The 23,169-nt window shown below is 37.9% G+C and overlaps 1 protein-coding gene across 1 annotated transcript; it reads right to left on the reverse strand.

The window, feature by feature from the left end:
• Nucleotides 1-40: 40 nt before the first annotated feature.
• On the reverse strand, nucleotides 41-21,352 carry LOC135595146 (DNA-directed RNA polymerases II, IV and V subunit 9A). Its single transcript, XM_065085681.1, has 4 exons — nucleotides 21,230-21,352; nucleotides 21,073-21,148; nucleotides 17,438-17,596; nucleotides 41-378 (listed from the first exon to the last, which is right to left on the reverse strand). Exons 1-4 carry the CDS (start codon nucleotides 21,256-21,258, stop codon nucleotides 298-300), a joined length of 345 nt encoding a protein of 114 aa, XP_064941753.1. The 5' UTR covers nucleotides 21,259-21,352; the 3' UTR covers nucleotides 41-297.
• Nucleotides 21,353-23,169: the final 1,817 nt, after the last annotated feature.

Below are 23,169 nucleotides of genomic sequence, written 5' to 3' on the forward strand. Positions count from 1 at the left end.
GGTATTAACAAACCCCACTGATCTTGCAAGATTTTACCAATGAATCACATAGAAATCCGATTAAATGGAGTGATGAAATTAATATAACATTTTGACAGATGGCCATTTGTATGTAGCATGCAGCATCCTAGCAAAACATTGTCTTGACTGTTGACCATTTGTAGCTAATGTAAAAGAGTCCACTGATTTGCAACCAATAAGTTAAAATCGGTCCACTCTTATTGATAAAACAACGAACAAATGTCAACTCAATTGAAGCCTGATAAAACTGACACGAAAAAGAAGACATGTATCGCTTCAGTCTCTCCATCTGTAGCCACAGCTTGGATTGCAGCAAACGAAGAATAGGGTCATACCTTCCTCTCCCCTGCTGGTAGCCTGCAATCAATCATATGGGGAACCATCAATGTATCACAACCTAAACTAGATGTGAGAGGCAAGTACAGTGTCCTACTTCAGAGATTACCATGTTCGAGCGAGAAGCCTACAACTACTGCTTTGGGCACTTATTGGAACTCAAAGTTTTGAGGTATAGTACATGTTGGCAGTTTCTCAATTTTGGTGTAATTTAGTGACTTTTAGTGATCTTCCACAAGGGAATGATGCATCCAAGATAGGTAACCAAATAGGAACACCTAGGCAATTTGTGGACACATAGGCACACTTAAACAAAAACGAACAGCCAGCAGGAATTGCAAAGCATGGTTAGCTCAACACTGGTAACCGTCGAAGGCAAGTACACAACTAAATTTCATTAGCTGGAAAGATGAGCAAGAATTTAGGGAACCCTTCTCCATCTGGCAAAAGATTCTCCTTGGTAGAAATAAACTCTAGCTTAAGAAGAGTTCCAAAACAACTTCGGAGTTCTCTAATAATATTAATAGATAGTTAAATAAAGAGCACACTTCTGATCTTAACATTTTATCCCATTATTCATATTGGCTATTTTGGAAATTGTGACTAGAAAACCTAATGAGGTCAAACTGGTGGCTGTCCACCCAATGAGAGAATGGAGTTGACATGATCCCTTTTCCTCATGCTTCAGAAGCATAGGCTTGGAGAACTAATTCAACTTCATCAGAAGTGCATGGAGGATTACTCTACCATGAGGAGCATGAATGCCCCTTGATGTCAAAGAGATCTGCAAAATAGAGGCCATTGGGAATTTTTTCGGAAAACCTCCTTTAATGCTCAGATCAAGAACTGCCCCAAGAGAGTGATGGATTTGTGAGCACTCTTTCTGAGAAAGTGAGAGTTAGACATGGCTTTTCTATTTGTTTTTCTCCCTTTTTGGGATTCTCCTCCCTTTCTTACCATACCCATAGATGTCTTTTATAGTGCTAAGAGAATAATGGTGCATCATTGAAGAAGATCCTCCAAATCCATATGGTCATTGAGAATATTCTTATTGATGCTCCAGTGCAAGATGGAGGCCGAATTGCAAGAGTGATGGTCAAGCTGGGATGGGCTGAGCTTTATGGAGACACCATAGCCCTTCCCAACCTACCCCCAGTCCGAACCGAGGTCCATGTCTCCAACCTACTAAGTATCACGTGGGCCAAGCCTCCAACCTACTAAGAGTCACGTGGGCCAAGCCGAATCACCCGAGTCATGCCAACCTAAATAGTTTCAATTTTAGCTAATTCCTAATTGTGCTGTGCTGATCCGGGTAGTCTCAACCTTAGTTGTCCTGACTGAGGTTGTTATAAGTTGCCACCTTGCATCCAATACTTCAGACTGAATGAAATATCTAGTTGTTTTATGGATCGTGAGGAGCATGGAGTTGCACACATGATAGTGTTCCATTGACATAAAAAATTTCCACACATCAGTTGCCCCCATCCCATTCTGAGACCAGTTTAGGTATCAGAATGCATTGCTTTTTCCAGTGGAGTGTAGATCGCCAACCTTGACACTTAAATCTGCAATTGTTGTAGAATAGGATAATCTAGGCTACCAACATGGATCATGGAAACATTTACTTGAGTCTGTCATGATCAATCTCAAATTTACTTGATGGCGAAGCTTAAGCTTTGCCGAGATAGGTGGTTCTGCTATTTTCTTTTGAAAAGATCCTATCTTTTCTGTGCAAACAAATAATTTTTGTCGATTCAAATCTTGTTCCACCTTCTAGGAAATGTCACATGTCCCCGAGTTTCTTTGACCGCTTGGCAATAGGGAATGAACCATCACTTCAACCTCATAAATTAGAATTAGGGCGTTTTCTTTGTTCATGCAACCTTTAAGCTCTCTAAACTGTCTTCCTGCCTTGTCTTCAACAACCTTGTCCTTGACTATTTCAGCTGATGTTACACCAATAGCACTTGAAGAATGCTTATTTAGGGTTTCTTTTTTGGGGGGCACAAGATAAGTTGTGAAGGCAGGATTTGATCCTAAGACCTTGCGGTGATCTATTGAGCCTTTTACAGGCTAAACTAGCTAGCACCTTTAAAAATATATATCGGATGAGGTTTCAAACCCTCGACCTTTGATAAGTACAAAACATATTGAATAAGGCTTTGAATCCTCAACATTTGGTAAGTGAGCCTAGTTTTGATGTGATATAATTTTCTAAAAACTAGTAGGTCTTCTCCCCTAGCCCTTCCACCTCGATTGCCCTCTTCTTCCAAGGGGTTTCCAACATCTGATCCCAATTCTTTAACCTTGTGAGAGCTAATTCCCCTCTACCTTTACAGGAGTTGGAATGTCATATCTTAAACTAAAATTGATAATATAATACCCATCAGACCATTATAAATCTATCTTAGTCCTGCTCACATTCGATGTGAGACTAACCGGGGTGTTATACCCAGGGACCAAGAGACCATGAGAGGTCAGCCTAGGTGACCCTCCAACCAGTTGTTATTGCACCTTGTCCTATTGAGGCCTACATTTGTCAACAAGAGAGCTTGGGAAGAGACCTTTGAAAGGAGGGAAGTTGGAGGTAGTCATCATGTTCACCAACTTGACTCAACCAAGAGAAGAGGAGGGTCCCTTGAAAAGGAGTTGGCAAGAGGAGCAAGGAGCTTGATTCATCCCCTCTTTCTTCAACCAAGTAATTGTGGTTGAGCGACTGACCAACCTGACGAGTGAGGAAATCAACTCTCGCTAGAGAATGATTGGCATGACCAAGCATGGAAGACCATGAAGGAAGATACAACCTTTGTCCAAGATGCCATATTTCTAAGGCTCACCAACGATCCCCTCTTTCTACATTTTTTTCTTCTTTCTTATTCAATATTAATATTGTCAAGTAGAGCTTCCACCTAAATGTCACGTTTATTGCTTGAGATCAAGATGCAAGTTCATGGTTATAGAGCTGATGGAGGAGATTAATTGACTCTTTGAATAATATAATAGACTAACCAAACAAAATACTATGGTGAACAAGGACAACCTGACTAGATTAAAAGAAGAGTGGGAGAAGCACTAATTTGTAATCAATAGAAGGAAGAAGCAAATGGTCAAGGTGAGAACTAATTATGAAAACCAAAGGAGCTATATGATGTCCAACAGAAGGTCCAAGTGCAAAATGACAATGTCGGTCTCCACTAACAGGTGTAGAATTCTGCATGAACATTTGCTAAACTATAGAGCATGGTAGATGAGTTGATAGAGCTAACATACATAGCTATGGAAGACTAGAAGTGTTCATAGGTTTCTTCAATTTACCCGGTTGACATCTCTATATAGGAATGCCCTCTACCATGTTTAGGCAAAAGTGATGTGCAAATGCTCAAAGTTGGACGCTAGCACATAGACTGATCATGAGGTTGATGAACATGTTTATCAGCTAGAAGGAGGGCAATATAATAATGATTTAAAATGCCTTGAACATAATCCTAATTTGCCCCAACAAGCTCTAAGCATCAGCAGATGAAGAAGTTATGCTCATGGATGGCGATCGTCCAATGCGTCAAGCTAAGGAGAGTGAAGCCGTGGGTTGGGTGGAGGAACACCGAGCTAGAGAGCCATTTAGTGATTTAGACTTGTAATTTTCCACTATTTGTTTTTATACAGAGGTCGGTTTGACCAAATTTCTTGCTAATGTAATTCGGTCGACCTCATTTCAGGTGTACTTTCATTTTCTATTAATGCAATCTCCATTTCCCGAATATATTGTGATTTAACCATTTTCCTCGTTGGTAGGACCACCCCTGTCCCATAAGTGAGGCAGATGGGAATTCCTCCCATAGATATTGTCAGAGCGTTACAATAGGTGGACATAATGCATGGGAGTTATTCCACCTATATTCATTGTGCACTTGTCACTTGCTTTTCCAAGCCATTAAGGATCAAACAGTCTATATCCTCTGCTAGCTTATTAGACTACAAGTGTCTACCAAACTAAATCATAAGGTAATATTATATTTGTCATAGGATTACAAGTTTGCTACCAAACTAAATCATAAAGTAATACTATATTTGTCATAGAATTCCTTGAATTTATATTGTTGAACTGGATTTCACTGTCAAAGACAAGGACCTTCAACATACTAATCTGAATTACGAAGCTCTTCTAGATGAATTGCTCAACCAACCTCTTTTTGTTAAGCTAGCAAGTAGCTCGACTTTGACTCATTTGGTGAAGTGGATGACTCAACTAGCAAATGTGTGATGCATTGAGGGGGGCAAGAATGACCCAAAAATGTTCGACCCCACTATGCAAATGCCTAGGTGCAATTAATCGAAGAGAACCTTTTTGTAGGTTGATGTGGAATGTTGGCGTAGTGCTAACATTAGTCACACTTTGTACATAGGCAAGAGTATCCTTCTTTATAGTTGGCCAATAATGCCATACCACCAAAGTGGACTCCGCATAGACCTTCCTATATCTTCTAGTACTTGGACAATGCCTACTGATCTAAGATATTACAGGTAGGATTGCGTGAAGGGTCTCCTATAGAGATCACTTAATAAGGCTAAAATTGGCCTCTCTTCTCTTGAGCAGCTATGTTGTGGCATTTTCGAATGGCAAAGTCTCATGGTCTTCTAAGTGATGATTTCATTCAACTCATTTCTTGATTGCCTACTTTAGATTTGTGAATGCTTCGAGTGATAAGAGTCTTAACCCAAATGTGTAAAACCCTATATTAGGATAGTTGGTTAGTGTTTCGGGCAGCAAGGATCCTGACCATAATGTGCCCTCCTATATTAGGGTATCGGCCAAAGGCAAGCTTCGACAATGCATCAACCAAGACATTTTCTGCCTGTGATACTGCACAATTTCAAAGTAATATACCTTAGCAACTAATTCTTCTAAGTTCTACCATCCTCAAGCCTTAAAACATTGTTCCTTCTTCAACTTCTTCTAAGGACTTGGTTGATGATAAATTGATAGTGTCTCGGTTGATGACAAATTGATAGTCATCGTAGACCATTAGCCTAATAACAGTTGATGTGCTACATCGTAGCTTCAAGGACTTGGTTGACGACAAATTGATAGTCATCGTAGACCATTAGCTTAGTGCCAAACAATTGATGGGCTAAATTTAGCCCGTGATTTCTACTCAACTTTGTTGTTGATGGCTCTAAACTCGAGGTAGAGAGCAAATTTGTAGGTTGCCCATTAGGGCTGATTAGAATAAGCCAAGCTCTACTTTTATTCAACAATGCACAAATTCAAACATCTCAACCATGTCAATAGTTTCCATTGCATTCAAATTGGATTCTTGACTTCAAGTCAATTCTTGAGCTTTTATGGCAACAAGGGTCTACTAGCAAATGTTAAACTCTTGAAGCTCAATGATCCACTACCTGATATTGTAAGCATAAAAACCATGATATGCTATTATTATGTGAAAAACTTTAATATCAAAATCTGAAATCAAATAACAATATATCTAAATTTCTGAAATCAAATAACAATATATCTAAATTTACGATGCACACCTTTGATGGTTCTCAAAAAACCCATTTTTTGATCTGCGAGTGCACCGTCATTAGATTTTAAATCTATAGTGATGCTGATCTCCAAGAAGAATTAGACTCGCCTTCTCATCTCATCTTATCCTTCATAGGACTACTATGAGCGATGGATGTAAGGATAAAGGAAAGATGAGAGAAGATCTGTGATCTCTCAATGATTGGTTCACATGACTAAGGGGAGACGAGAGAAGATCTGTAATCTCTCATTAATGTAATGTATCTGCGTATCCAATTATGTGTGTGTTGTGTGTATAGTCCCTAGGAAGTCTTATATATTTATAGGCAAGAGCAGAGAGTCTAGGATATGAAATTAGAAGCGTCCCACCCATCTACTAATCATAGGTGCCCTACAAGCCAATCACATGAGTGATGACACATGTGACATGACACGCACTCGTTTTGTTTATTATTATTATGGTATTTTCTCAAGAGATTCCAGCTTATTAGAGAGATCATGGCCCGAGGAGGTTTCATCCAAAAAAAACATCACAGATCCATTGACAAAGCCGTTGTCTCATATTATCTTTCAACGTCGTAGGGGTCTGATGGGAATCAGATATATAAGTGATTAGCTTTAGGTCAAGTGGGAGATTGCGAATCATAGGTGCCCTGCAAGCCAATCACGTGAGTCATGGCACGTGTGACATGACACGCACTCTTTTTGCTTATTATTATTATGGCATTTTCTCATTTTATATTGTTTATTATATATATATTGTGATATCCATAGATCTCTGCAATGGGAATTGGATCGTGATGAGATCAAGATAATGAGACCGATTCACCCTTAAACACAGACCCTAAATAATCTCAGTCATCATTTACTCGAGAGGGATATCGAGATAACCGGACAGACTAGTATCCATTCAATCGTTGATGCAAAGGCGAGAAAGGGCAACAACGATTGCTGCCCTTGCTGCCCTTGTTGAATCTCGGATTTTGATAATGAAGTCAATTGTAATTTGTTTAATCTAATCTATATGTTGAGAAAAGTGTGCAGGATTAACTACGATAGCAGTAAGACATCAAGCAGGTGTTGTGTCGGAGTCAAGATCGAGATCTCATTGGGAGTTCGAGGGTTCGACGAAAGTCCGAACGTTCGTTGGAAGTTCTGTCGGAACCAACCGAGAAGTCAAGGAGCTTGCCAAAGAAGCTCATCGGAACTCACCAAGAAGATCGTCGTAAAGTCCAGGAGCTTGCCGGGAGTCTACCGGAACATTGTCGAGAGTTCGTCGGATGTTCGCTGGAAGTACGCCGAAAGCTTGCCGGAAGAGCAATTGACGCACCGGAACAAGCAGCACTGTAATCATGTCTTAGTTATCGTAGTTAGAGTGTAAATTAACTTAGGATTGGGAGGTAATTCCACTAACTTAATTAGGGGCCAACTGGGCCCTTAACAGGGCTGAATTGGGCCGAATTGAGCACCCAATTCAGCCCCTGAAAACATGGCAGGCGATGGCACCGCCCCTGGATTTCTGGGCGATCGTACCGCCGACAGTTATTTCTGCCAATGGTGGTACCGCCCCTATCAACCAGTGGTACCGCCAAAGCTCGGTCTCCTAACTTTGTCAGGCGGTGGTACTGCCCAGTGTCAGACTGCAGGCGGTAGTACCGCCCAGTAATGGCGATGGTACCGCCAGTACCTCGGAAATCTGAAATGAGACACTTTTTTGCTCCAATTTTGAAGACATTGGGGCCTATTAAAACCCCACCATTTTTTGCATGAAAGGGCATGAAAGTATTGGCTTAATCTTGAAGTCTTGAGTCATAAAAGTGTTGTAAAAATTAGAATTCTCCTCCTTCATCTCTTTGCCTTGTAACCATCAAAGAAAGAGGAGTGAGACTTGTAAGGATTATCTCCTAAACCCGGGAAAAGGAGAAAACGTTGTAAAAAGGTGTTCGGTCTTCACCTATTGAAGGAAGGCCTTTAGTGGACGTCGGTGACCTCGTCGGAGGAGGAATCCGAAAGTGGATGTAGGTCACATTGACCGAACCACTCTAAAACTCGGTTTGCTTTTACTTTGAGCAATTTACTTCTATAGCAAACTGCCTCTCCTCCTTACTGTGCTTTTACTACGTAGTCCTACATACGCTTTCAAGTAAACACCTTCCGAGATCGGCTTTAATCGTATGAAGACTTTACGAAACCGACATTTTTCATTTGTGCAATTTACATTACTGCAAATCTCTTTAATCTTCTCTTGCACTTTTACGAAAGCTTTCAAGTTCAAATTCTCTCCGAAACGGATTGAATCAAAACCATTTTCGTCGGAATCAGTTTTTAATCGAAACTAGTCTTTTGAAATTGGAAAATTTTTTCGCTGCACTAATTCACCCCCACTTTTAGTGCTGCTCTTGATCCTAACAATTGGTATCAGAGCAAGGTTCACTCTCATTTGGTTTTAAACCTAAGAGAGATGACATTTGCCGGCAACCTAGAGGGTAATTCAATTACACGTCCGCCCATGTTCAATGGGACGGATTACACATATTGGAAGACTAGAATGAGGATCTTCCTAATTTCAATGGATTTCGAACTATAGAATATTGTAGAAAATGGATTTCAAAAGTCTTCTCTTCCAATGAACGATTGGAATGAGTTAGAGAAGACTTTCGCTTTAAACGCAAAGGCTATGAATGCCTTGTTTTGTGCTTTAGATAAAAACGAGTTTAATCGTGTGTCCATTTGTGAAACGGCGTTTGATATTTGGCACATACTCGAAGTGACTCATGAAGGCACTAGTAGAGTGAAGGAGTCAAAAATCAATCTTTTAGTGCATACTTATGAATTGTTTCGAATGAAACCGAGTGAGACCATTGGAGACATGTACACCCGATTTACGATTGTCGACAATGGTTTAAAAAGACTTGGTAAAAGTTTCTTGGATTTTGAGCTTGTTAATAAAATTTTAAGATCCCTTCCAAAGAGTTAGGACCCTAAAGTCATGGTTATTTAAGAGGCCAAAGACCTAAATAATTTTCCTTTCGAAGAACCAATTGGATCACTAATGACCTATGAGATGACTTGTAAAGCTCATGAAGAGCTTGAGGACACCCTTCCAAAGAATAGGAAGAATATGGCACTAAAAACTCAAGAAGACCACTTGAAAGAAAACTCAAGTGATGAGGACCTTAATGAAGACTTGGCACTCTTAACAAGGAAATTTAAAAAATTCATTAAAAGGAACAAATTTAAAAATGACACTAAAAATAAATTTGAACCAAGAAATATCAAGTAATATGCTACGAATGCAAGAAGCCGGGACATTACAAGAGCGAATGTCCCCTAGTCAAGAAGAGGCAACCAAAGAAGAAGGCTCTTAAAGCAACATGGGACGACTCAAGTGCATCCGAAGAAGAGGAGCCTATCATCACCGAGCAAGTTGTTCAATATGCACTAATGGCTATTGGAGATGAGGTAACATGTTCATTAGACGTAAATTTATCTTTCGATGAACTTTTAAATGCATTTCATGAATTATTGATGAATGTAGAACCTTGAATAAAAAATATAACTCTTTAAAAAAGGAACATACTTCTCTTATTAGGGATTTTGATAGATTAAAAGTTGAGCACAATGATAGTTTAGCTTCATGTACGAAATGTGATGAACTAGAATTACTTCGAAAAGAAAACTTGCTACTTAAGAAAACCTTAGAAAAGTTTGAGGTTGGTAGCAAATCCTTGAACATAATCCTTGCCAACAAGGGTCATGTTCATAGAAAAGGCGGAATCGGATTTGTGAGTAGCTCTCACCAAAATCCAACCACCTTTGTCAAAGGCCCTAGTTTGCATGTTTCACCCCAAAAGAAATGCAACTTTTATTACAAATTTGGGCATGTAGCTTATCATTGTCCATTTAAGAAATGTAGTCCACACAAATTGATTCGGGTTCCTAAAAGAACCTCAAATGACTCAATGCAACATGATAAGCTATGTAGATCGATTTTTTAGGCACCCAAGGTCAAATGGGTACCTAAAAATCATCCTTTTTTGTAGAAACGTTTACCATCACAAGCTAGGAGCAAGAGATGGTACCTTGATAGTGGATGCAAGACATATGACCGGAGATCCATCTCAATTCTCTAAGCTCACTAGCATAGACGAAGGATATGTTACCTTCGGAGACAACAACAAGGGTAAAATCATTGGCAAAGGAACCGTAGGTAACAAATCCAACTTCTTTATTGAAGATGTGTTGTTAGTTGATGGCTTAAAGCATAACCTCTTGAGCATTAGTCAATTGTGTGATAAAGGATATATTGTTAAATTTGAATCTAATGCTTGCATTATTGAAAAACCCTACAAAAACACATCTATGATTGCACTAAAACAAAATAACGTATACACTATTGACATCAATGATATTTGCAATGAAATGTGCTTTTCGGTTTTGAATAACAATGCTTGGCTTTGGCATAGGAGATTAGGTCATGCTAGCATGAAACTAATCTCTCAAATTTCATCTAAAGAACTTGTAAGAGAAATTCCTCATATCAAGTTTGTCAAAGATAATGTGTGTAATGCATGTCAACTAGGAAAACAAATAAAAGGTAGCTTCAAACCTAAGAACCAAATAAGCACCTCTAGACCTTTGCAATTGATCCATATGGACTTGTTCGGACCAATTGCTACATCAAGCCTAAGAGGTAGCAAATATGCGTTCGTCATTATGGATGATTTTAGTTGATAAACATGGACTTACTTTTTGACACACAAAAGTGATTACTTTAGGTATTTCTTTATGTTTTGTAAACTAGTTCAAAATGAAAAGGGATTTATGATTTCATCAATTTGAAGTGATCACAGTGGTGAATTTCAAAACCGTGATTTCCAAGAATTTTGTGAATCTAATAGATACAACCACAACTTCTCTACTCCAAGAAATCCTCAACAAAATTTAGTAGAAAGAAAGAATAGAAACTTACAAGAAATGGCTAGAACCATGTTAAATGAACATAGCCTACCCAAATATTTTTGGACCGAAGCTGTAAATACCAAGGTTCGCCATACCGTAGCGTACCGGCGTTTCGACCCAGGCTTGGTACGGTACGATACCGGTGTACCGGGCGGTACATCAGGGCATACCAAGCGGTACACCCTGGTGTACCGAACAATTTTATACTTTTTTCATATTGTAGCAATGCTACAGTATAGTACTGTAGCACTGTAGCGGTACCAGGCGGTCCGCGTACCGGTAACCTGTCAGACCGGTACATACCGCCCGGTACGAGCGGTACGCTTCGGTATGGCAGACCTTGGTAAATATAACATGCTATGTCATGAATAGGGTTCTAGTAAGACCATTACTTTCCAAAACTCCTTATATGTTGTGGAACAACAAAAAACCCAATGTTTCATATTTTAAAGTTTTTGGGTGTAAATACTTTATATTGAATGAAAAAGATACCTTAGGAACGTTTGATGCAAAATCCGATGAGGGAATTTTTCTTGGTTACTCTTCTATTTCAAAGGCTTTTTGAATCTTCAATAAAAGAACTTTAGTTACAGAAGAATCTATTCATATTGTTTTTAATGAAATTTTCGAAGTTAAGAAAAATGATTTTGATGATAATCTTAATTTTGATACTTTGAATTTAAATGAATCCCCTTCTCCACCTAGCAACTTGGATGCATCTTCTTCCGAAACTTCCTTACCTAAGGAATGAAAGTATATAGATGCTCATCCCAAGGAACTAATCATAGGAGACACATCTAAAGGGATTCAAACTCGTTCTTCTCTTAAGAATTTTTATGCCAACGTTGCTTTTCTCTCTCAAATTGAACAAAAATGCATTGACGAGACCTTGAAAGATGATTTATGGGTCATCACAATGCAAGATGAATTAAATCAATTTAAAAGAAATGATGTGTAGAAGTTTGTTCCGAGACCAAATGACCATTTAGTTATTGGTACTAAATGGATCTTTAGAAACAAGCAAGATGAACTCGATATCGTGGTTAGAAACAAGGCTAGATTAGTGGTCAAAGGTTTCAACCAAGAAGAAGGGATCGATTATGAAGAGACCTTCGCTCCTATGGCACGATTAAAAGCCATAAAGATGCTCCTTGCCTATGCTAGTAGTAATCATTTTAAGTTGTTTCAAATGGATGTTAAAAGCATGGTATGCAATTTCGAATAGTACCACCCGGTACGAGCAGTACGTACCGGTCCGACGACATACCGATACGTGAACCGCCCACTACTGGACGGAACGTGCTATAGTGTTACACTGTAGCACTGCTACGGTGCTACAATAAGAGGAAGAAATATTTAAAACCACTCAGTACGCCCTGGTGTACTTAGCGGTACACGAAACCGTACCGAGCCAACCTTGAAACACCGGTACGGTACGGTATTGCATACCTGGGTTAAAAGTGCATTTCTTAATGGCTTTATTTCCGAAGAAGTTTATGTTGAACAACCTCCTGGATTTGAGAATGATAATCTCTCTAATCATGTGTTTAAATTGACTAAAGCTCTCTATGGATTGAAACAAGCCCCAAGGGCTTGGTGTGAGAGACATAGTTCATTTCTTATCGAAAATAATTTCTCTAAAAGCAAGGTCGATACTACATTGTTTATCAAAAATTTTGAAAATAATTTTCTTATTGTTCAAATTTATGTTGATGATATTATTTTCGGTTCCACGAATGAATCTTTGTGTGAATCATTTGCTAAAAGTATGAGTTTTGAATTTAAAATGAGTTTGATGGAGGAATTAACTTTCTTCTTAGGCTTACAAATCAAACAACTAAGTAATGATATTTTTCTTAGTCAAACAAAATATGCTTTAGATTTGCTAAAAAGGTTTAATATGGATAGCTCAAAGGCTATCAACACTCCCATGAGTACCTCCACTAAATTAGACATTGATGAAACTGGAGAAAGCTTTGATCAAAAAGCTTATAGGGGTATGATATGATGTTTACTTTACCTCACCGCAATTAGACCGGATATAATGTTTAGTGTAGGACTTTGTGTTAGGTTTCAATCTAATCCTAAGATATCTCATCTTAAAGTAGTTAAGAGAATACTTAGATATCTTAAAAGAACCACAAATCTAGGATTATGGTATCCAAAATCCAAGAACTTTGAACTAATTGCTTATGCTGATGCGGATTTTGCTGGATGTAGATTAAATAGAAAAAGCACATCCGGAACATGTCAATTTTTAGGACACGCACTTGTTTATTGGTCTTCCAATATACAAAATTCAGTTGTACTATCTACAACCGAAGCTGAGTACATTGCAGCAAGTGCATGTTATACACAAGTTGTGTGGATGAAAAACACTTCAGAAGATTATAAGATTCATCTTAAAAGCATTCCCATAAAATGTGATAACACAAGTGCAATATGTTTAACAAAAAATCTCATTCAATATTCTAGAACTAAATATATTGATATTAGGCATCACTTTATACAAGATAATGTCAATAATCATGATGTAATCTTAGAGTTTATTGATACGAAACATCAATTAGCCGATATTTTTACAAAGCCCTTAAGTGAAGAACAATTTGATTTTATTAGAAGAGAATTAGGAATGTTAATTTGTCCGAATGCATGAATTTGTCAAATTTCGTTTTCGGACTTTCTTGTTTATTTGGATCACTCACTTAAATCTTTTCCTCTTATGATGCTGAAAATTATTTACCTTGATGTTGTGTTTGCTTTGATGTTGAAAATTTATGTGCTTTGATGTTGTAAACTTAAGATGTTGTGATCTCTTTAAATGATGAGCATGTTATCATACAATAATGCAATATCATGTTTACTTTGATGCTAGAAATTTCTATGATGATTATGATCTCTATTGAATATTAAGAAGTTTTAATCATACATGATACAATATCGGATTCTTAATTTTTGAGTGCTACAAGCACTAATGATATTACCTTATGCAAATGGTGATGAAAGATTATGACAAAACCTTTTATAAATGCATGAAGTGTTGATGTTTGATTCATGGAAGTCATTGACAAATGCATCTCTCACGGATTTCACTCTTATGAATTTTTAATGAGAAATAGATTTGATGTAATGCTCTTCTCACTGTGAAGTTTTATTTTTGAATTTCTCCTTCATGTGATATTATTCTCCCATGAATAATTGAAGGAATTCCAATGGATATATTAATCCTTGCAAGATGAATTTTCGTGTGTGATAATGAAAGCATGTGTGTGATAATTTTCGTAGGGATTTGATTTCATATGGATATCTCGATCTGTTTCATGAATCCCTTCTCTTTGTCAAAATGAAAGCATGTTTTAACGAAAACTTATTTATCATTTTTGACTTGATTCAAATCATTTCACAAATTTAGTTCATAATGGATTCTCTCCTTACCTTCTTTCCTCTTCTTCATGCAAAATGTAATGACAAAAGGGGAGAAATTGTTGGAATCTATTGTTTTAATGTTGATAACATTTAATGATGAGAACTTTTGAGTGTGAAACTTGCTTGATTTTTTTACCACACTTCCATTGTTGAATTGTTCTTCTTTTTGTTGATGACAAAGGAGGAGAAATAACACCAAAATGTGATAAATTGATGACAAATGTATGTAATGTATTTCATCGTATATACTTGAAATGTTTGCTTGATAAATTTCTTTCATTATGATAAGATATCTAGGGTTTAACTTGTTATTTTGTAATTGATATCTTGCCATAGAATGATGAATTGCTATCAGTGTCATCTTTCATATTTGAAACATCATACTTGAAAATTGATGTCATGCCTTGACATCATTTTGATAAATACTTGACATCGTATTTTGAGAATGATAGATCATGATAGGAATCATGATGTGTATGTTGATAAGTTTAATGAACTTATCTTATCTGTTTATTTCTTGAATTCAAAGGCCTTGAATTCAAGAATGTCTTTTCTCAGATATGACATATAGATAAAGGGAGTTAAGGTTAACTCCGTCATCAATTGATTGTCATCATCAAAAAGGGAAAGATTGTTGAATCTTATATTTTGATGATGAAATCAATTGTAATTTGTTTAATCTAATCTATATATTGAGAAAAGTGTGCAGGATTAACTACAATAGCAGTAATACATCAAGCAGGTGTTGTGCTAGAGCCAAGATCGAGATCTCATTGGGAGTTCGAGAGTTCGAGAGTTCGACGGAAGTCCGGACGTTCGTCGGAAGTTCTGCCGGAACCAACCGAGAAGTCCAGGAGCTTGCCAAAGAAGCTCATCAGAACTCGCCAAGAAGATCGTCGTAAAGTCCAGGAGCTTGCCGGGAGTCCACCGGAATATTACCGAGAGTTCGTCGGATGTTCGCCGGAAGTACGCCGAAAGCTCGCCGGAAGAGCAATTGACGCACCGGAACAAGCAGCACTGTAATCATGTCTTAGTTATCGTAGTTAGAGCGTAAATTAAGTTAGGATTAGGAGGTAATCCCACTAACTTAATTAGGGGCCAACTGGGCCCTTAATAGGGCTGAATTGGGCCGAATTGAGCACCCAATTCAGCCCCTGAAAACATGGCCGGCGATGGCACTACCTAGAAGGCAATGACCTTGGATTTCTGGGCGGTGGTACCGTCAGCAGTTATTGTTGCCAGCGGTGGTCCCGCCAGCAGTTATTGTTGCCAACGGTGGTACCACCCCTGTCAGGCGGTGGTACCGCCCAGTATCAGAGTACAGGCGATAGTACCGCCCAATAATGGTGGTGGTACCGCCAGTACCCCGGAAATCTGGGATAAGACACTTTTTGGCTCCAATTTTGAAGTCATTAGGGCCTATAAAAACCCCACCCTTTTCTGCATGAAAGGGCACGAAAGTATTGGTTTAATCTTGAAGTCTTGAGTCATAAAAGTGTTGTAAAAATTAGAGTTCTCCTCCTTCATCTCTTTGCCTTGTAACCATCCAAGAAAGAGGAGTGAGACTTGTAAGAGTTATCTCCTAAACCTGAGAAAAGGAGAAAGCGCTGTAAAGAGGTGTTCGATCTTCACCTATTGAAGGAAGGCCTTTAGTGGACATCGGTGACCTCGTCAGAGGAGGAATCCGAAAGTGGATGTAGGTCACATTGACCGAACAACTCTAAAACTCGGTTTGCTTTTACTTTGAGCAATTTACTTCTATAGCAAACTGCCTCTCCTCCTTACTGTGCTTTTACTACGCCTACATACGCTTTCAAGTAAACACCTTCCGAGATCGGCTTTAATCGTACGAAGACTTTACGAAACCGACACTTTTCATTTGTGCAATTTACATTACTGCAAATCTCCTTAATCTTCTCTTGCACTTTTACGAAAGCTTTCAAGTTCAAATTCTCTCCGAAACGGATTGAATCAAAACCATTTTCGTCGGAATCAGTTTTTAATCGAAACTAGTCCTTTGAAATCGAAAAATTTTTTCGCTGCACTAACTCACCTCCTCTCTTAGTGTCGCTCTTAATCCTAACAGCTCTCGCATAAGTGGCCAAAGGCTGTTTGCAGCCTTGGCCGCCTGCGTGCAGGCGACCTATGGGCAACCTGCCTGCAAGGGCGGCCAGCGCCTGCGAGAGGCGGGGCTCGCTCGCGGCGATCGCCCACATTGGCGCCTGCGGGCACTGCCCCCACCCCCTCGGGCAACAAAGAAGGAAGGGGATTAGGGCATTTTGGGGCAAACGGTTAATTTTACCCCTTTAGAATTTGAGAAATTTTAGTTTGTCCTTTCTGTCCAAATTACCTAAATACCCCTCAATTCAAAAAATTTCCTATATGTCTCGAATTTCAGAAAAATTTTAGTTAATTAAAATGTTTAATTAAATATTATTATTTATCTAGTAGTCCTCTATAATGATGTGCACATGTAATGTAAGACGTGGACGAATGATCATGGACGTGTGATGTGATGTATGTGATGTGATTATTATTATTATTGGGGCCTGCGAGTCTCCAATTTTTTTCTTATTTATTGTGGGGCATACGTGCTTGTAATTATGTTGTAATTACATGAGGAGACGTAGCGGGAGCATGGAAGCGATAGCGGGACCCACGAGGCATCCTTCCATTAATTAGGCATCCTTCCAAATCTTATGATTTTGTTAAATAAACTAGTTAACCAAACTACTCCCTTATCTCCTAAACTTTTCCAAATCTCAATAGAGATACCATGATGCCCCACACTCTCAATTATTTTTATCTTTATTAATGTGTCTTTTACTTCAGTAGCTAATTTTATGAATAAATCTATAATTATTAAATCTACCACCATTATTTATCGTTAAATCTAAGTCATGTGTAGAATATTCATTAAATAGTTTATAAAAATAATTTTTCCATCTTTAGCGACTAAACATAAATCAAAACTTGGTTAATTCTAAATATAAACACCAATCATCTTCGATAGCAAAACTTAAATCGGAACTTTCTTTGCATGATACCAAGGATGGAACAAATGACAAGTCAATGCAACCTTAACATAGATGTGTATGCAGCATACAAGCCATGAAATCCAAGAAGATGAATTTTCAGCACCATCCAAGACAAAGGAGTCCATACCTGAAAGAAAACAGCTTCTGGATGACCGCACACAGCACACCTGACAGACTTTGTACGAGGAAGAGTAGGATCAGCAGCAACATCTTGTAAAACTTGTGTACGTTCACCAACCGAGTGATGTATCTCATTTCTATATACACAGTTGTTGTCAGCAACCTCCTGAATAAGAGCCCAACAACTCTCAAGACATTGTTACATTGAATATATTTCAAAAAACTGATGACCGGATAAACAAGAAATATGCTATATGAGAATAACATGACAATAAGCATAAGTGTCCCAAGGAACACATGTTATAGAAGAACAGAGAAAAAATATTTAATAGATCAAATATAAAAGTCATGGTACCTTGTGAATCCCATTATAGACTCCATAATTTGTAAATATGGGCAACAAAATTGTATTCTTGAAGTTATTATGATGCACATCAAGGTCTTTATTCAGAAGTTGGTTACAAAATATTAAAATGTAAAATGCAATCTCGGAGTCAGTGTCCGACATGGACTTGCTTGCTCAAAGAGATTTAGCTTGTTCTTAAGTTTTATGAAAGAAAAATTAATTTAATGTATGAGATTCTCAAAATCCAACCCAAAATGCAAAATAAAATATCCCACACCCCACATTACCAAAAAGCAACTTTTCATCAAATCTCATACACATTTTTGTTAGAATTTTCTTTTCAATTTGAGGCCAAGTCAGGTTTGTCAAGGCTATCATGCATAGTGGTTACGAACCAACTCCAATATATATGGCTCAACTTTAAATTCCTTAGCAATGTGGGACCAACCTCCAGCAATTTATATCTTTATCGTGAATATTATATGAATTGTTAGTGTCAGAATTGGTTGTGAATTCCACGTGGTGGAATTGACCCAAACTGATCTGTTTTCCAAATGCGATCACATCAGAAAATCAGATGCCCCTTGAGAAGGTCTGGGCAGATTGTTCCTTCTCGTCTCGTCTCTTCTCTTTAAGAGCAGACTCCTCCCAAATAGGAGGAAATAGCAAAAATGATCCAAAGGCATGTCCAACAGGGCTCTTCTCATGCTTAAGTCAATAAAGAGCTAAAAGTAATGAGTCTAATTCAGAGAATATAGAGGTTAGTGCATACTTAGAAAGACTCTCCTTGCATAAGCCTAAGCTAGGGTATCAGTGGGGTATATTTCATTTAGATGTCACGTTGAAAGGGCACGCTTAGGTGGTGTGACATCATTACCATGCTATTTGGGTAGGATGAGGTGGCTCCACATCATCACCATGCTAGCTGGTCTCCCATGGCCCTGCACGTGATTTGATTGGATGTCACGTGTTGACTTCTAATTTGACGTCAAATCTAGTCATATCATGAATTTTTCTTTCAACATCTCCTTTTTCTTATGTAGTTTGATATTATTACCAGTACCTGTATGAATCTTCTCCCTAGGTTTGCTCATGCCTTCCTCATATCTCCCCATTATGGGGTAGTTCACTTGTGCATCTATCCGTCTTTACTCGACTTAAAAATATCACTTGATTTTTGCGTTAACACTTGGCATATTTGATTTTTTAAATTATGTTAAATATGAGTGAATCTGGTCAAGGCTATCATGCATGGTGATTGTACAACTTTACAATCCAATAGCATAAGTTGTTTAAGTTGCAAGCTAATTTCAGAATATACAGCATGACACCTTAATTCCTCAACAATGTGGAACTAATCAATAATCTATCTCTATCTCTATCTCATACATGAAATTCTTTAAAACAATTTTTTACTACAAAATGTGTAAAACCAATTCATGAATCGAAGAGCGAAATTATAGGAATTGATCATTAATGATGACTATGTCCTACTGAGGTGCAATATCAAATTTACCTAATCTTGAATGGCATATAACTTAACCAAGAAAATGAATTAAACAAGAATTCTTTAACTAGTTATAGAAATGATGCTTCCAAAGCTTAAATAAACCCATCAAGGGACACAATTCCAAAAGAAAAGGTTACTTCAATCATATCTTATAGCACAGTTATTAGAATAGGACCGAGATTCATAGGTTTGATCATGGAAACTATGAACTAGCTCAAAGAAATGATCTAATTCTATTAAAAGATTGGAATTTTTTGGACTCCGGGAATTGGGATAGACCAGCCAACTTACATGGTTCTTCAATAAACCACAAGAACTGATCAAGTAAGCAAAACTGAATGGGTTTTTCAATATGAGAAGTAAGCAATACCTTTTTTGTCTGAATCAAATGGAATCCTAGTAGGTGCAACTGAGTAATATCAGTACCCACATTCAAAAAATTTCTGTGACATTTAATAAGTCCTCCCATCTTAATCAGTCCCTAATTGTCGTAACCAAGGAGTTGAGGAGAAGGAAAAGATAAATGAGGAAGAAGGGAATCAAGGGAAATAAAAGTAGAGGGGAGGAGGAGGAGGAGGAGGAAAGGAAAGGAAGGAAAAAATGGAAAGAAAGAAGGAGAAATGCGAGAAGGAAAGAAAGTAGGAAAAAGAGAGGGAAAAGGAAGAGAAGAGGACAGAAAGGAAAAGATGGCAGAGGAGAAGGGCAGATAAGAGCAAAAGGAAGAGGAGGAGAACAGAGAGAGGATGGAGGAGAAAAAGAAAGAAGAAAAATAAAATAAAGAAACAACAAAAACTATTACTACATGCTTTTGTAGCATATTTTATTAAATTTATTATCAAACCAATTGATCCATCTGTCTAACCAGTAATTCAGTGCACTGATGGTTGGTGGGGTTAATGTACAATTTATTCTAATAACTATTCCTCATAGCTCAGTTACTTTGGAATTATTTTATACCCACCAGTTGGGAAATTGCATTAGAATCGTTGTTTAAACTCATGTCAACACAGCAGCAAGAAGGTAAAAGTTATTGAGATTATATGGATTACATGAAGAAGAATAAAACTAACTGTACTCTCCCCCTTATACCTTCACCCTAAATTATGCAGTAGTTAAGAACACACTCAAACAGCTCGAGAACAAAAATGATGCAGCCACATGGATCTATAATCAACACATGATGCCTCACAAGCTGCACAGTCAAGGCTTCCAACTCGGTTGATATAACTTGTGCAAGACAGACACTAAATTTGAAGATTTGCACAATTACCTTTATCGTCTTGTAATAGTACCAAACCATTCCTCAAATAAAGCACCATCATCTATCTTCCAAGATCGTGCCCACATTTTACAACAGGTTACTACGGCAAAATTTGGACGAACTTACATTTGCAACTAGCACAAATAATCCAGATGTCACTGAAAATTGAGATGTAAGCACCTCAGAAAAATTGTTATTGGCAGCGAAAAATCACTATAAGGTTCCCGTTAGTATCTGGTGTCACATTAGGCATGGCTTTAATCAATTCAATCAATCTGCAGGCACCTCTCCAGAAATAGATAAATGAATCTCTTAGAGAACAAAGCAGTGAATCATCACCAGCCAAGCAGAAAAGAGACGAGGAAAACGAAGACAAACCCGCCTTAAATGGATGACTCACAGTTTGTTCCGAGCTCAATAAAAGGACTAATCCTTTTGTTTACCTCAAGCTCCCGCATTCTCCGCTAGAAAGACCGAGACAAGAGACCAAACAGGGAAAGAAAGTTTGGGAGGTGGGAAGGGAACCTGGTGATCGCAGTTGCGGCACGCATAGAGGAGGATCTTCTGCTCCCTGTCTTCCTTAGGGTACAGTATGTTGTTGCTGTACCAATCCAGAGGAGGAATACCTATTAGCAGGGTGAAAAAGGCAGGCATGATGGAGTTCTTCTCGGCGAGGGTTTACCATTCTCGGCAAAACTTCATGGTACTCATCGCGGCGGCAGAGGTTCTTACGAGCTACTTTTTTTTCGCCGGTTTTTGGAGTATTTGACTGCAGCGAACTGGTCCACTCCTGTGAATAAATGAGATCAGTCTGGAATTGAATAAAACACGCTACTGTAGAACAATTTATTACATTTGGTTTACCGTCATGGGTGGGAGAGTTGGAATAAAAAACCGACGAGGCGCAACCGACCACATTATATTGTGTCGGATCCCGGATCTGCTGTCATCGGCAGATCCTGCTGTTTCTGACGAACAAGCTCCAGCACTTATCCAGCCAACACGGTGGCGTCCACGCCAGAATAGAAGAATGAAACATGCTTTATTTATTGCCCGTCGATCATTTCTCTTGGATCAACCCAGATTTGCGTTCTTAGACGATGGGATCAGAACATCGTCGTACTATTATCGCGATGCAAGAGAATAAAAAATTTCCACATCATTATATCAAAGTCATATGGGGATAAATACTCATGAACGATTCATCTTATATGTTTTTTATTAAATTATAATAGAATTTAAAAATAAGATACACTTATATTAAAATCTGGGCTTAAGTTTGTATGGGATTATCAAAATGAATGTCATGTATATTCTTAAGATGCATACGATAGATAATCTTAAAATGGAAACATATATTATCTTATAAATCTCTAATCCTCCATTGAAACATTATGTATCTTATGAATCTTCCTTCTGTGGTAGAAGGAAATATATGACAATAAAATAATTTAACGGGGGATACATATTTTCATGCTATGATTTTCTACACATAACTCTTGTAAAATTAGACCTATCATATTCGTACACAGATATTTATCTTTATAAATCTTATATCTTAAAAAAATTAAATTAATAAAGAATTGAGAGCTTATAGCTACCTCTTATATCTTAAAAAAATAAATAAATAAAGAATTGAAAGCATGTAGCTACCAAGAACCGTGCATAAATGATAAGAGAGTCCTTACGAGTGAGAGACTCTACCATATTTCTTATTTCCTTTGTCCATGTGACCACCATCCTTCTCCTTCACTTTCAATCATCATAGTAGCACCATTACTATCGTAGCATCGCTACTACCACAACCAAAAAGAGTAATAACATCAACCACTAATTATCGTCTATCACAACCCTTGTTGATAACCACCATCGTATGTGCCACCTCTTCTACTATGTTATTCACTCGACTATCATTTCTGCTAGTCATATATACCCTACAAGCTAATCATGTGAGTAATGGCATGTGTGACTTAACACGCAGTCTTTTTGCTTATTATTATTATTTGATATTTTATCACTTTATATTACTTGTTGCATGAATATATTGTGATATTCATGGATCTGTGCAATGAAATCGGATCATGATGAAATCATGATAATGAGATCGATTCGTCATTAAACATAAATCATAAATAATCCCAGTCATAGGTTACTCGAGAGGGATATCGAGATAATCGGATAAACTAGTATGTTGTATACTTGTCCATATGATGGAGACAACTAGTCTCATAGTTGCTCATGTGGGGACACTAGAGCTACAGTGCATGTGCTCATTGGAGAATGAATTCACTAATTAATCAACTTATCGGATACTGCCTGGAGGATGAACAAAGGCTTCTTGTGTATGAGTTTATGCCTCGCGGAAGCTTGGAGAATCATCTCTTCAGGAGTAAGTTATCTGTGGTGGTCTACACACCCTGCATTTGATATTCATTATACTAGAAGCATTCTTCATGCCTATTGAAGATTGTCTATTTTGATGGTGATGCAGGGAGTTCATACTATCAGGCACTCTCTTGGAATCTCCGAATGAAGATTGCGCTCGGAGCTGCTAAAGGACTCGCTTTTCTTCATAGCGACAAGGCGAAAGTCATTTATCGTGATTTTAAAGCTTCCAATGTG

This window comes from Musa acuminata, chromosome BXJ1-10 (genome assembly GCF_036884655.1).
Source record: "Musa acuminata AAA Group cultivar baxijiao chromosome BXJ1-10, Cavendish_Baxijiao_AAA, whole genome shotgun sequence".
Lineage (NCBI taxonomy): Eukaryota > Viridiplantae > Streptophyta > Magnoliopsida > Zingiberales > Musaceae > Musa > Musa acuminata.